Source organism: Coregonus lavaretus, assembly GCF_964263955.1.
Source record: "Coregonus lavaretus genome assembly, chromosome: 2".
Taxonomy (NCBI): domain Eukaryota; kingdom Metazoa; phylum Chordata; class Actinopteri; order Salmoniformes; family Salmonidae; genus Coregonus; species Coregonus lavaretus.
In genome coordinates this window covers 82,905,149-82,920,293 of record NC_139989.1, presented here as the reverse complement: position 1 = coordinate 82,920,293, position 15,145 = coordinate 82,905,149, and the positions used below count along the sequence as shown (strand labels likewise).

The 15,145-nt window shown below is 39.8% G+C and overlaps 1 protein-coding gene across 1 annotated transcript in view; it reads right to left on the bottom strand.

Annotated features, from left to right (window-relative positions):
• LOC311140907 (NACHT, LRR and PYD domains-containing protein 3-like) overlaps nucleotides 1–5,387 on the bottom strand; it is a 466,410-nt gene extending 461,023 nt beyond the window's left edge. The window contains exons 1-5 of the mRNA XM_084176180.1: nucleotides 5,272–5,387; nucleotides 4,349–4,468; nucleotides 3,426–3,545; nucleotides 2,503–2,622; nucleotides 62–118 (exon numbers count right to left, since the gene is read on the bottom strand). Coding sequence (XP_084032306.1) covers nucleotides 62–118; nucleotides 2,503–2,622; nucleotides 3,426–3,545; nucleotides 4,349–4,468; nucleotides 5,272–5,339 — 485 coding nt within the window. The 5' untranslated portion in view covers nucleotides 5,340–5,387. The remainder of the gene's footprint in view (nucleotides 1–61; nucleotides 119–2,502; nucleotides 2,623–3,425; nucleotides 3,546–4,348; nucleotides 4,469–5,271) is intronic.
• Nucleotides 5,388–15,145: the final 9,758 nt, after the last annotated feature.

Below are 15,145 nucleotides of genomic sequence, written 5' to 3'. Positions count from 1 at the left end.
TTCCAGGTATTCATTCTCTTACTCTGTCCATAAGAATAGACTATGGTTCAGAAATACTTACTTTATTTTGTACTTCTCTCCAGACAGTGTTTTCTGCTCTGTCGTCTCAAAATGGATCCTGTACAAAAGAACAACTTTACTTTCTGTTTCAGCTCAACGGTCTCCCCACCCTGATAATAAAGTGTTTTATTGGTATCTTCCACTAGATGGCAGTAAACACCTGCTGGTACTTTTTGTCCCATTGTCTGAAGAAGCCTATTGTGGTGAAACGTCAGGAGTACGTTTTTTTTTGTAGAAACTTTTAAATGAGCCACATGGATGCTAACTGGGGACTCAGCTAAAACTAGACAAATACACCTTTTTTATTTTGGTATTTTGGGGACCAAATAAATGTACACCAACAGTGGACAATTCCCAGCAAAAGCATGGAGCTCCAACTCTCTAGTGGAGAATAGAGGGAGTATTCCCCTTGGAGAATCCAGAGTGGCTCACTGAAGAAAAACATATTGGAGAATAACAACAATCTCAATCTGAAGCTTAAAAAAAATAAGGGGAATTCCTCTGAAAATCAGGAACACCATTCTTCCTCCTGCCCCACCTATTGTCCCTGTATGAATATTAGTTGGCATCTAATTGAAGAACATACTGCTTTATAGATACCAGCCTGACAAACAATTGTTTGGGCCTTACTTTGAGCACTTTGCACTGTGCCTCCATTGAGTCTCCACGTGTCAAGCAGTACAGAGAAACGCCCTCTAGATGACAGCAGAGGCCTGCTCTTGGATCTACCCTGTCTAACCACCAGTTTAGTGACCTTGTTCCATCAATATGTCCATACTACTTCACAACCGATTTGAGGCCTTGACCAGCAATGTCCCATTGGGCTCAACCAAGCAGAGAGTGAGGTTCTAGAAAGAGGACTGACTTTCATACCAACTCCTAAACAGGTGGACTGCGGGGAGCTCCGGAGGGATCTACATTTCTATCATAGAAGATTGAAGTTATTAGATCATTTTGATTATGAAACAGATTTTCCTCATATACTATTTCCAAACCCCTCACATTGGGAACCTCAGTTGGAGTCAGTGTCAGAAACTATACAGACTGTTATACGTAGGGATGTGGCTTCCTTTCACAATTCAGAATCCGACCTGTATATCAGCTTAATCTTACAATACCTACTACCATACCCCGTTCAAAGGTAGTTAAATATTTTGTCTTGCCTATTCACCATCTGAATGGCACATATACACAATCCATGTCTCAATTGTCTCAAGGCTTAAAAATCCTTCATTAACCTCTCTCCTCCCCTTCATCTACACTGATTGAAGTTGATTTAACAAGTTACATAAATAAGAGATAATATCTTTCACCTGGATTCACCTTATCAATCTATGTCATGGAAAAAGCAGGTGTTCATAATGTTTTGTACACTCAGTGTATTAAAATATATGACATAAACAACTAATTATAAGCAGATGCTTTACAGTATATACTCAGATACACAAAAAACATCTGGTTTCAGATCTAGAAGATTCTCCTCTTCAATAGTAATATTATAAATTCTGACCAGTAACTTACCTGGGGTCAAAGGTCCCTGATTTATCACTAAAATGTATAGGACGATCCATAGAGAAGTCACTCTTCATGGACAGATGACTGGGTACTGGAAAGACTGATCTCCGAATTTGGTTGGAGATTCTGGAAAACATCATAAATCCCCATGAAACTACATTTTAAAATATATCAAAACAATATTTCAATAGATAAAATACATTACATGAAGCAATAAAATATATGCCATTACATAAAGCAAAAAGCATACACTGAGTATACAAAACATTAAGAACACCCTCCTAATATTGAGTTGCACCTCCCCTCTCTTTTGCCCTCAGAACAGCATCAACTTGTCGGGGCATGGACTCTACAAGGTGTCGAAAGCGTCCCACAGGGATGCTGGCCCATGTTGACGCCAATGCGTCCCACAGTTGTGTCAAAATGGCTGGATGTCCTTTGGGTAGTGGACCATTCTTGATACACACAGGAAACTTTTGAGCGTGAAAAACCCAGCAGCGTTGCAGTTCTTGACAAAAAACTGTGTGCCTGGTACCTACTACCATACCCCGTTCAAAGGCACTTAAATATTTTGTCTTGCCTATTCACCATCTGAATGGCACATTTACACAATCCATGTCTCAATTGTCTCAAGGCTTAAAAATCCTTCATTAACCTCTCTCCTCCCCTTCATCTACACTGATTGAAGTTGATTTAACAACTTACATAAATACGAGATCATATCTTTCACCTGGATTCACCTCATCAATCTATGTCACGGAAAAAGCAGGTGTTCATAATGTTTTGTACACTCAGTGTATTAAAATATATGACATAAACAACTAATTATAAGCAGATGCTTTACAGTATATACTCAGATACACAAAATACATCTGGTTTCAGATCTAGAAGATTCTCCTCTTCAATAGTAATATGATACATTTTTACCTAGGGTCAAAGGTCCCTGGTCCATCACTAAAATGTATAGGACGATCCATAGAGAAGTCACTCTTCATGGACAGATGACTGGGTACTGGAGAGAATGATCTCCGAATTTGGTTGGAGATTCTGGAAAACATAATAAATCCCCATGAAACTACATTTTAAAATATATCAAAACTATATTTCAAGAGATAAAATACATTACATGAAGCAATAAAATATATGCCATTACATAAAGCAACAAACATACACTGAGTATACAAAACATTAAGAACACCCTCCTAATATTGAGTTGCACCTCCCCTCTCTTTTGCCCTCAGAACAGCCTCAACTCGTCGGGGCATGGACTCTACAAGGTGTCGAAAGCGTCCCAAAGGGATGCTGGCCCATGTTGACTCCAATTAGTCCCACAGTTGTGTCAAAATGGCTGGACATTTATTTTGGGTGGTGGACCATTCTTGAAGCACACAGGAAACCTTTGAGCGGGAAAAACCCAGCAGCGTTGCAGTTCTTGACAAAAACCTGTGTGCCTGGTACCTACTACCATACTCCGTTCAAAGACACTTAAATATGTTGTCTTGCCCATTCACCCTCTGAATGGCACACATACACAATCCATGTCTCAATTGTCTCAAGGCTTAAAAATCCTTCATTAACCTCTCTCCTCCCCTTCATCTACACTGATTGAAGTTGATTTAACAACTTACATAAATAAGAGATCATATCTTTCACCTGGATTCACCTTGTCAATCTATGTCATGGAAAAAGCAGGTGTTCATAATGTTTTGTACACTCAGTGTATTAAAATATATGACATAAACAACTAATTATAAGCAGATGCTTTACAGTATATACTCAGATACACAAAATACATCTGGTTTCAGATCTAGAAGATTCTCCTCTTCAATAGTAATATGATACATTTTTACCTAGGGTCAAAGGTCCCTGGTCCATCACTAAAATGTATAGGACGATCCATAGAGAAGTCACTCTTCATGGACAGATGACTGGGTACTGGAGAGACTGATCTCCGAATTTGGTTGGAGATTCTGGAAAACATAATAAATCCCCATGAAACTACATTTTAAAATATATCAAAACTATATTTCAATAGATAAAATACATTACATGAAGCAATAAAATATATGCCATTACATAAAGCAAAAAGCATACACTGAGTATACAAAACATTAAGAACACCATCCTAATATTGAGTTGCACCTCCCCTCTCTTTTGCCCTCAGAACAGCCTCAACTCGTCGGGGCATGGACTCTACAAGTTGTCGAAAGCGTCCCACAGGGATGCTGGCCCATGTTGACTCCAATTAGTCCCACAGTTGTGTCAAAATGGCTGGACATTTATTTTGGGTGGTGGACCATTCTTGAAGCACACAGGAAACTTTTGAGCGGGAAAAACCCAGCAGCGTTGCAGTTCTTGACAAAAACCTGTGTGCCTGGTACCTACTACCATACCCCGTTCAAAGGCACTTAAATCTTTTGTCTTGCCTATTCACCATCTGAATGGCACATTTACACAAACCATGTCTCAATTGTCTCAAGGCTTAAAAATCATTCATTAACCTCTCTCCTCCCCTTCATCTACACTGATTGAAGTTGATTTAACAACTTACATAAATACGAGATCATATCTTTCACCTGGATTCACCTCATCAATCTATGTCACGGAAAAAGCAGGTGTTCATAATGTTTTGTACACTCAGTGTATTAAAATATATGACATAAACAACTAATTATAAGCAGATGCTTTACAGTATATACTCAGATACACAAAATACATCTGGTTTCAGATCTAGAAGATTCTCCTCTTCAATAGTAATATGATACATTTTTACCTAGGGTCAAAGGTCCCTGGTCCATCACTAAAATGTATAGGACGATCCATAGAGAAGTCACTCTTCATGGACAGATGACTGGGTACTGGAGAGAATGATCTCCGAATTTGGTTGGAGATTCTGGAAAACATAATAAATCCCCATGAAACTACATTTTAAAATATATAAAAACTATATTTCAAGAGATAAAATACATTACATGAAGCAATAAAATATATGCCATTACATAAAGCAACAAACATACACTGAGTATACAAAACATTAAGAACACCCTCCTAATAATGAGTTGCACCTCCCCTCTCTTTTGCCCTCAGAACAGCCTCAACTCGTCGGGGCATGGACTCTACAAGGTGTCGAAAGCGTCCCACAGGGATGCTGGCCCATGTTGACTCCAATTAGTCCCACAGTTGTGTCAAAATGGCTGGACATTTATTTTGGGTGGTGGACCATTCTTGAAGCACACAGGAAACTTTTGAGCGGGAAAAACCCAGCAGCGTTGCAGTTCTTGACAAAAACCTGTGTGCCTGGTACCTACTACCATACTCCGTTCAAAGACACTTAAATATGTTGTCTTGCCCATTCACCCTCTGAATGGCACATTTACACAATCCATGTCTCAATTGTCTCAAGGCTTAAAAATCCTTCATTAACCTCTCTCCTCCCCTTCATCTACACTGATTGAAGTTGATTTAACAAGTTACATAAATAAGAGATCATATCTTTCACCTGGATTCACCTTGTCAATCTATGTAATGGAAAAAGCAGGTGTTCATAATGTTTTGTACACTCAGTGTATTAAAATATATGACATAAACAACTAATTATAAGCAGATGCTTTACAGTATATACTCAGATACACAAAATACATCTGGTTTCAGATCTAGAAGATTCTCCTCTTCAATAGTAATATGATACATTTTTACCTAGGGTCAAAGGTCACTGGTCCATCACTAAAATGTATAGGACGATCCATAGAGAAGTCACTCTTCATGGACAGATGACTGGGTACTGGAGAGAATGATCTCCGAATTTGGTTGGAGATTCTGGAAAACATAATAAATCCCCATGAAACTACATTTTAAAATATATCAAAACTTTATTTCAAAAGAAAAAATACATTACATGAAGCAATAAAATATATGCCATTACATAAAGCAAAAAACTAACACTGAGTATACAAAACATTAAGAACAGCCTCCTAATATTGAGTTGCCCCCCCCCCCCCCTCCCTTTTCGCCCTCAGAACAGCATCAACTCGTCAAGGCATTGACTCTTCAAGGTGTCGAAAGCGTCCAACAGGGATGCTGGCCCATGTTGACTCCTATGATTCCCACAGTTGTGTCAAAATGGCTGGATGTCCTTTGGGTGGTGGACCTTTCTTGAGACACACAGGAAACTGTTTAGCGCGAAAAGCCCAGCAGCGTTGCAGTTCTTGATACAAATCGGTGCGCCTGGCACTGATTGAAATGGATTTAACAAGTGACATCAATAAGAGATCATATCTTCACCTGGATTCATCTGTCAATCTATGTCATGGAAAAAGCAGGTGTTCATAATGTTTTGTACACTCAGTGTACATAAAGCATTAAAATATATGCCATTACATAAAGCATTAAATTATGTGACATTACACATAGCATTTAAATATATGCCATTACATAAAGCAACAAACAAACAGTGTAAAAAACATTAAGAACACCCTCCTAATATTGAGCCTCCTGATTCACTTCCTCATCTCAGTTCCACTTTAATCCTTAAGAGTCTATTCATGCACATACTTTATAATATGTCCATATATAGTTATAATCTGTTCTAGGAACATCTACCCAAAATATTACACCTTCTTTATTACTTCACCAAACATACACTACATGATCAAAAGTATGTGGACACCTGCTGCTCCAACATCTCATTACACCTGCTGTTCCAACATCTCATTACACCTGCTGGCCCAACATCTCATTACACCTGCTGGTCCAACATCTCATTACACCTACTGGTCCAAAATCTCATTACACCTGCTGGTCCAACATCTCATTACACCTGCTGGTCCAAAATCTCATTACACCTGCTGGCCAACATCTCATTACACCTGCTGGTCCAACATCTCATTACACCTGCTGGTCCAACATCTCATTACACCTGCTGGCCAACATCTCATTACACCTGCTGCTCCAACATCTCATTACACCTGCTGGTCCAACATCTCATTCCAAAATCATGGCCATTAATATGGAGTTGGTTCCCCCTTTGCTGCTATACCAGCCTCCACTCTTCTGGGAAGGATTTCCACTAGATGTTGGAACATTGTGCGGGGACTTGCTTCCATTCCGTGGTCCTCTGTAGCTCAGCTGGTAGAGCACGGCGCTTGTAACGCCAAGGTAGTGGGTTCGATCCCCGGGACCACCCATACACAAAAATGTATGCACGCATGACTGTAAGTCGCTTTGGATAAAAGCGTCTGCTAAATGGCATATTAATATTATAAGATAATTAGTGAGGTCGGGCACTGATGTTAGGCGATTAGGCCTGGCTCGCAGTAGGCATTCCAAAGGTGTTCGATGGGGTTGAGGTCAGGGCTCTGTGCAGGCCAGTCAAGTTCTTCCAGTTCAAACCATTTCTGTATGGACCTTGCTTTGTGCACAGAATCGTCTAGAATGTCATTGTATGCGGTAGCGTTAAGATTTCCCTTCACTGGAACTAAGGGGCCTAGCCCGAACCACGAAAAACAGCCCCAGACCATTATTTCTCCTCCACCAAACTTTACAGTTGGCACTATGCATTAGGGCAGGTAGCGTTATCCTGGCATCCGCCAAACCCAGATTTGTCCGTCGGACTGCCAGATGGTGAAGCGTGATTCATCACTCCAGAGATCGTGTTTCCACTGCTCCAGAGTCCAATGGCGGCGAGCTTGTTGGAAATGTTGCATCCTATGACCGTGCCACGTTGAAAGTCACTGAGCTCTTCAGTAAAGCCATTCTACTACTAATGTTTGTCTATGGAGATTGCATGGCTGTGTGCTCGATTTTATACACCTGTCAGCAACGGGTGCGACTGAAATAGCCGAATCCACTAATTTGATGGGGTGTCCACATACTTTTGTATATATAGTGTATGTGTAAAAATAAATACATATATACAGTACCAGTCAAAGGTTTGGACACAGCTACTCATTTAAGGGTTTTTCTTAATTTTTACTATTTTCTACATTGTAGAATAATAGTGATGACATCAAAACTATGAAATAACACACATGGAATCATGTAGTAACCAAAAAAGTATTAAACAAATCAAAAAATATTTTATATTTGAGATTCTTCAAAGTAGCCACCCTTTGCCTTGATGACAGCTTTGCACAATCTTGAGCAATTTCCAAACGCCTGAAGGTACCACATTCATCTGTACAAACAATCGTACGCAAGTATAAACACCATGGGACCATGCAGCTGTCATACCGCTCAGGAAGGAGACGCGTCCTGTCTCCTAGAGATGAACGTACTTTGGTGCGAAAAGTGAAAATCAATCCCAGAACAACAGCAAAGGACTTTGTGAAGATGCTGGAGGAAACGCGTACAAAAGTATCTATATCCACAGTAAAACGAGTCCTATATCGACATAACCTGAAAGGCCGCTCAGCAAGGAAGAAGCCACTGCTCCAAAACCGCCATAAAAAAGCCAGACTACGGTTTGCATCTGCACATGGGGACGAAGATCATACTTTTTGGAGAAATGTCCTCTGGTCTGATGAAACAAAAATTTAACTGTTTGGCCATAATGACCATCGTTATGTTTGGAGGAAAAAGGGTGTTGCTTGCAAGCCAAAGAACACCATCCCAACCGTGAAGCACAGGGGTGGCAGCATTATGCTGTTGGGGTGCTTTGCTGCAGGCGGGACTGGTGCACTTCACAAAATAGATGGCATCATGAGGAATGAAAATTATGTGGATATTTTGAAGCAACATCTCAAGACATCAGTCAGGAAGTTAAAGCTTGGTCACAAATGGGTCTTCCAAATGGACAATGACCCCAAGCATACTTCCAAAGTTGTGGCAAAATGGCTTAAGGACAACAAAGTCAAGGTATTGGAGTGGCCATCATAAAGCCCTGACCTCAATCCTATAGAAAATTTGTGGGCAGAACTGAAAAAGCGTGTGCGAGCAAGGAGGCCTATAAACCTGACTCAGTTACACCAGCTCTGTCAGGAGGAATGGGCCAAAATTCACCCAACTTATTGTGGGAAGCTTGTGGAAGGCTACCCGAAACGTTTGACCCAAGTTAAACAATTTAAAGGCAACGCTACCAAATACTAATTGAGTGTATGTAAACTTTTGACCCACTGGGAATGTGATGAAAGACATTTAACATTCTTAAAATAAAGTGGTGATCCTAACTGACCTAAGACAGGGAATTCTTACTAGGATTAAATGTCAGGAATTGTGAAAAACTGAGTTTAAATGTATTTGGCTAAGATGTATGTAAACTTCAGACTTCAACTGTAGATTGTAATATGTATTTTTCTGGCTTGTCTTCCCCAGTGATTTGACCCACGCACTCCTACTGCTTATTATGTGACTTGTTAAGCGCATTTCTACTCCTGAAACTTTTCAGGCTTGCCATAACAAAGGGGTTGAATACTTACTGATTCAAGACATTTCAGCTTTTCATTTTTAATTACATTTGTAAAGACTTCGTAAAACATAATTCCATTTTGACATTATGGGGTATTGTGTGTAGGCCAGTGACCAAATAAATCTGAATTTTATGCATTTTAAATTCAGGCTTTAACACAACAAAATGTGGAAAAAGTCAGTCAAGGGGTGTGAATACTTTCTGAAGGCACTTTATATACCTAAAATCCGGCAAATTGAGAGCTCTCCACTAAAGTTTTACAAACAATAAAAACCTTGGGGCACCCGAAAATATTATAAAAAAGTTTGGTCCTTGGACACAGAGGGGTTAAACACTAAAGTTACCGTCCATCTAGTGAAGAGAGGAGAACCGGACAGAGGGAGCGTAGGAAGCCAGCATCCGTCAACGAGAGAGGGAGAAGCCCTCCACGGTATTTAACAGGTGGAAGAAACAACCAGGGAGCTCCATCGGTCCACAAGAAATGCAGGCAGCCGGTGATGATGTAGTGGTAGCTAGGATAACTAGGATGCTGCTGGTAGAGTAGCTAGCTTAGCTAGCTGTACCGACTAGCCTGGCTAGCTAGCAGGTCGTTTGTCTGTCCCTCGAGGATGATGACGAATCCGGTGAACCACAAGATGAAACAAGAATAGCGAGTGAAAAGGATCTGGCTACACTCATACTGTCACTGACCATTACGCAAAAAAGCTAATTGAACAATAAACTTCGGTGTCTCAACACTGTAACGAACTCCGTCGTTATTCCCCAACATCACCTCAGCCCACTCTGCGCGTAACTGGACAATATGCTTGGCGCCACACTGTACGTGGACGCGGACAGTTCCAGAACGCGGACATGAGCAGAGCCACGCAATAAACTAAACCCAGTCTTTACAGTGGCTTACATTAGTAATATTCATGTATTTATTTTTTATATGTAAAACAAACATTCAACGTTTTTTATAACAATATTTTGAGGTCTGGGCCCAAAGTATCTCAGAGTAGAAAATTGGTCGTATAAGTGCTGAGAATAAAGACTTCTACTCTTATGGGTATAAATTAAAGCTATGCATGAAGCCTCTAGTCCCACCTAGTCGGCAGATATTTAGGACACCTCATGAGCTGTCCTAACCAGTTAAGAGTTAACAGCAGGTGTCTTGATAATACTATAGAATAATGCAGTGAGTCAGTGGTTCCTGCGGCACATGTAATTGCTTTGGAGTAGTTTAAAAAATGTTTCTATATTTCTATATGATCAATCCATAATAATATAGAACTACATGGAACAGTATCTCTTCAGCTTTTGATAATGATTTCTGTATAATAATGATGTATAATAAGTGTTGGTGATTCAATAGCCTAGTTAATCATTCCATGACTTTTAACACACTATCTATCTATGTTTTGCTCAGTCTGGCAAATGAGTTGGAGCTGTGGCAGGTGTTGGACCTGTGGCCGAAAAGTGTCCAGTTTGAATCCCGGGCCAGGCGCTGGAAAGAACGGGCGTAATTGATCTGATCACTGTAGGCCTGTTGTGTTCACGTCCTCAAAACATTCACCTTTTGTTGGGCCCTTGAGCAAGGCCCTTAACCCCACAACATGCTCTTTATCCAGGGGCGCTGCACTGCAGCTTGAACCTGTGCTGGTCTCAAATGTATGTGTGAGGTCTGCTGTTTGGAGGGGTTAAGGACGGAGCATACGTGGGCCATCTTTCAAACAAAGAGATGCCTCCCTGGCCACCAGTGTGTTTGCATATAACGAAGATCAATTCTACCCCCCATACAATACTTTTATACACAGTAATTACTTTTTTATATATAATAATAATAATACTAATAATAATAATAATAATAATAATAATAATAATAATTACTTATACACATTACATTTTGGATAGATAGTACTCAGACATCTATAGTGTTTACAGTAATGACTATTACCGATCATGATCTTTTTTAATCCCACCCCTCTGCTACTCTCAGCCCCGCCCACCTTTCTCCGTAGAACATCCTCTTTTGATTTCCACCTGCCATGTTTTTTTCAACTGTGCTGTGATGTCATACATGCATTTTTAACCTTTCTAGTCGCATAGTATCCACAGACTGTAAGTTAAAGATACATATTTTTCGTAAGAGTATTATTCTGTTGTTGATTGACTGACTATGGCTTTCCAAATCCCCAGCAGTTCTGATCAAAGAACCCTATAAAAGGTTTCTATATAAAACTTTTAGTGCTTCCATATATTAAGCAGGTGATAGAACCCTTTTTGGTTTAAACAGGACTGAAGAGTGTGTTAATTTGACGGTAATATTGTCAAAATTCCGCTTGTAACAACGATCAGAATTAGTAAAAATAATAAGGTTATGCATGACAACATATTAGACAATAACTAAGAGTAGGATAAATGATTGTGTCATGCAGAACTTCTATAGATGTGTGTGTGTATGATGGTAAAGATGTGTGTGTGTGTGTGTGTGTGTGTGTGTGTGTGTGTGTTTGTGTGTGTGTGTGTGTGTGTGTGTGTGTGTGTGTCTCTGTGTGTGTGTGTGTGTCTGTGTGTGTGTGTGTGTGTGCTGGTGAGACATCCACATATCACAGTCAAATATACAGGATACAAACATTTCATTCCAGCTATATAGCGTTTTGCAAAACAAAAATTCATACACAAAAATCTATTAATTAAAATCTTAGAACAACAATATTTGACAGACACATGAAGGTACCCATAAGCAATAATTTCTGATGTAAAATAACAAACGTGAAAAAATTGTGGATATAACGTTTTAGAAATAAACTCCTTATAAATTCTTAAAAAACATTGTCATCTCACCTCTTAGCTTTGGTGTCATGTTCCCCAGAGAGACTCATTTTAGAGACAGGGCCCCCCTCCTCTCTCTCCCCAGAGAGACTCATTTTAGAGGCAGGGCCCCCCTCCTCTCTCTCTCCAGAGAGACTCATTTTAGACCACTGACCCCTAAACAGAGATGCAGCATGTTGGTTGTGGTTAACACAGTGACAACTAATTATTGAAGGTCAATTGTTCTATTTTATTCATTATCTCTTAGAAATAAAACATTTACTAACAGACACGTCCGAACAGTCAGGATTTAATGCAATCACATGAACATGTAGTCATGACTGATATTTCTCACCTTTTCTCCATGCAGTGAAGCTAATAATAATAATAATCATAATAATAATACAATAATAATGATGGATCCAGTTCCAACATATCTCTAACTTTGAAGTATATAGTGGGGTCCCAAATTATTGACTCCCTTGATAAAGATGAGTAAAAATGACTGTATAAAATAAATCATTCAAATACTGAGCTATATTGTATGCTCAAAACAATGGTACATTAAATTATTTTATACTAATACGTTTGCTCAGAGAAAGAGATTTTGTTTAACAAGTAATACTTTTTTTCTCAAAAAGGTAGGGGTCAAAATTGACCCCCCCTTTCAATACCTCCCTTGCGAGGATAACGGCACTGAGCCTTTTTCTAAAATGTTTTATGAGTTGGAGAACACATTAGGAGTGATCTTAGACCATTCCTCAATTTAGAATCCTTCCAAATGACCAACTACAGGAAGGTAAAGGTACAACTAAACACACAATAAAGAAACAAATCTCCCTAATTGACAGGAGGCTTGATTCTTAGTCATTTACCCACCGGCCTCTTACTACTATCCCAATGTATACATTCTACCAACATCATACATAAATAATCCCTGGTAGGATCCTTACTACTATCCCAATTTATACATTCTACCAACATCATACATAAATAATCCCTGGTAGGATCCTTACCTTGCAGCCTGAATTCAAAAACAGAACATGTCAAATCATTGAGATTTTCCTTTGTGCTGAGAAAGAAACCTTGGGAAAAGTTTATTCACCTCCCCAATGTCAACTGACTTTGTGTAATTTTTGTTACTGATTAATTTAACATCTGCTAAAGTCTAGTGACATTGACCCCATGTCAGAATAATCCGAAAACCAGTTGAACCTGTTTAGGAGAAAAACCATGGGTTTACAACATGGCTGTGTAGCTACTGCTAGAGGTCTCATGGATGGAATGGCATTGATATTTTTAATCATTTCATCATTAATAAACGGTTTGTTATATTTCAGTCTTCTGTCATGTATATAAAGTGTAATATTGGGATGTAAACTCAAAATGTAATACATTTCTACTCTATATCTGACATTGTACAGGTGTCTTCCTTTTTTAAAGCCCATAACCATGTGTGTGAGGTGTGTACTTTTGTTTCAAAGTAGATTTGTTTAAGAATACCAAGAAACACTGTGTGACCCTGATTTAGGCCACTGCAGGACAAGGTTAATCATTAAAAACAATATGGTATGAAAAACTTGCAGTGTCCAGGACCAGTGATTCAAGTCTGAGGTTCCATCCCAAATGGCACCCTATTCCCTCCATAGTGCACTACTTTAGACCAGGACCAATAGGGCTGTAGTAGTGCACTATATAGGGTGCCATTTGAGGAGGCAGACTGAGTGTTATCCAGTCTCTCTCTCTCTCTCTCTCTCTCTCTCTCTCTCTCTCTCTCTCTCTCTCTCTCTCTCTCTCTCTCTCTCTCTCTCTCTCTCTCTGCCTGTGATGTCACAATGACGCAGTCAAGATTCATTCCAAAATACACCTGAACACCACAGCACATCCTCTCATGGCAGACTCAATAGACTCCTGAACACCACAGCATATCCTCTCATGGCAGACTCAATAGACTCCTGAACACCACAGCACATCCTCTCATGTAGACTCCTGAACACCACAGCACATCCTCTCATGACAGACTCAATAGACTCCTGAACACCACAGCACATCCTCTCATGACAGACTCAATAGACTCCTGAAAGACACAGGACATCCTGGTTTCTACTGGGTTCGTTTAGTTACCATGAACGTAAGAATGACAAACTAACAAAACGGTGTATTAGTCGCCCTCTAGTGGTAGGTGGTGATAATGTCTCCAGTCTCTATCTCTCTCTCTTCACTCCTCTCTGTCTCCCCCTCTACAGTCTCCACACTCCACTCTCTTTCACAAACATAGACTCTGACCTGTCCAATGAGACAAACTGATTAAAGAATCCCACAGTACCCAAACACTCTCTCTCTCTCTCTCTCTCTCTCTCTCTCTCTCTCCCCCCCCCCTCTCTCTCTCTCTCTCTCTCTCTCTCTCCTCTCTCTCTCTCTCTCTCTCTCTCTCTCTCTCTCTCTCTCTCTCTCTCTCTCTCTCTCTCTCTCTCTCTCTCTCTCTCTCTCTCTCTCTGTCCCACCCTCCCTCTCGCCCTTCCTTCCAGGCTGTTAGGTTAATGGACTATGGAAACCTACTGAGAATCTGCCATACAGAGAGAGCTACAAATTAACATGACTAAACTATTTTAGTAAAAGGAAATTCCATTAAACCGTGTTAAACACATTTCCATGTATGTTGTTCTCTCTCTCTCTCTGTTTGCAGGACTAGAAATAGGGTTTAAATCAGGTCAATACAGCCAGAGAATGAATTATATATCCTCAAACCGTAGACTCATGTCCGTCCACATGCTGGCTCAAACCTAACCCTAACCCTAACCCAAACCTGTCCCTAACCCTGTCCCAAACCTGCTGTACCTCATTATAGATCCATCTGTGGTTGGTTCAGCTAGATATGTATTCTGTACCTCATTATAGATCCATCTGTGGTTGGTTCAGCTAGATATGTATTCTGTACCTCATTATAGATCCATCTGTGGTTGGTTCAGCTAGATATGTATTCTGTACCTCATTATAGATCCATCTGTGGTTGGTTCAGCTAGATATGTATTCTGTACCTAATTATAGATCCATCTGTGGTTGGTTCAACCAGATATGTATTCTGTACCTCATTATAGATCCATCTGTGGTTGGTTCAGCTAGATATGTATTCTGTACCTCATTATAGATCCATCTGTGGTTGGTTCAACTAGATATCTATTCTGTACCTCATTATAGATCCATCTGTGGTTGGTTCAACTAGATATCTATTCTGTACCTCATTATAGATCCATCTGTGGTTGGTTCAGCTAGATACAGTGGGGGAAAAAAGTATTTAGTCAGCCACCAATTGTGCAAGTTCTCCCACTTAAATAGATGAGAAATAAAATTCCAGAAAATCACATTGTAGGATTT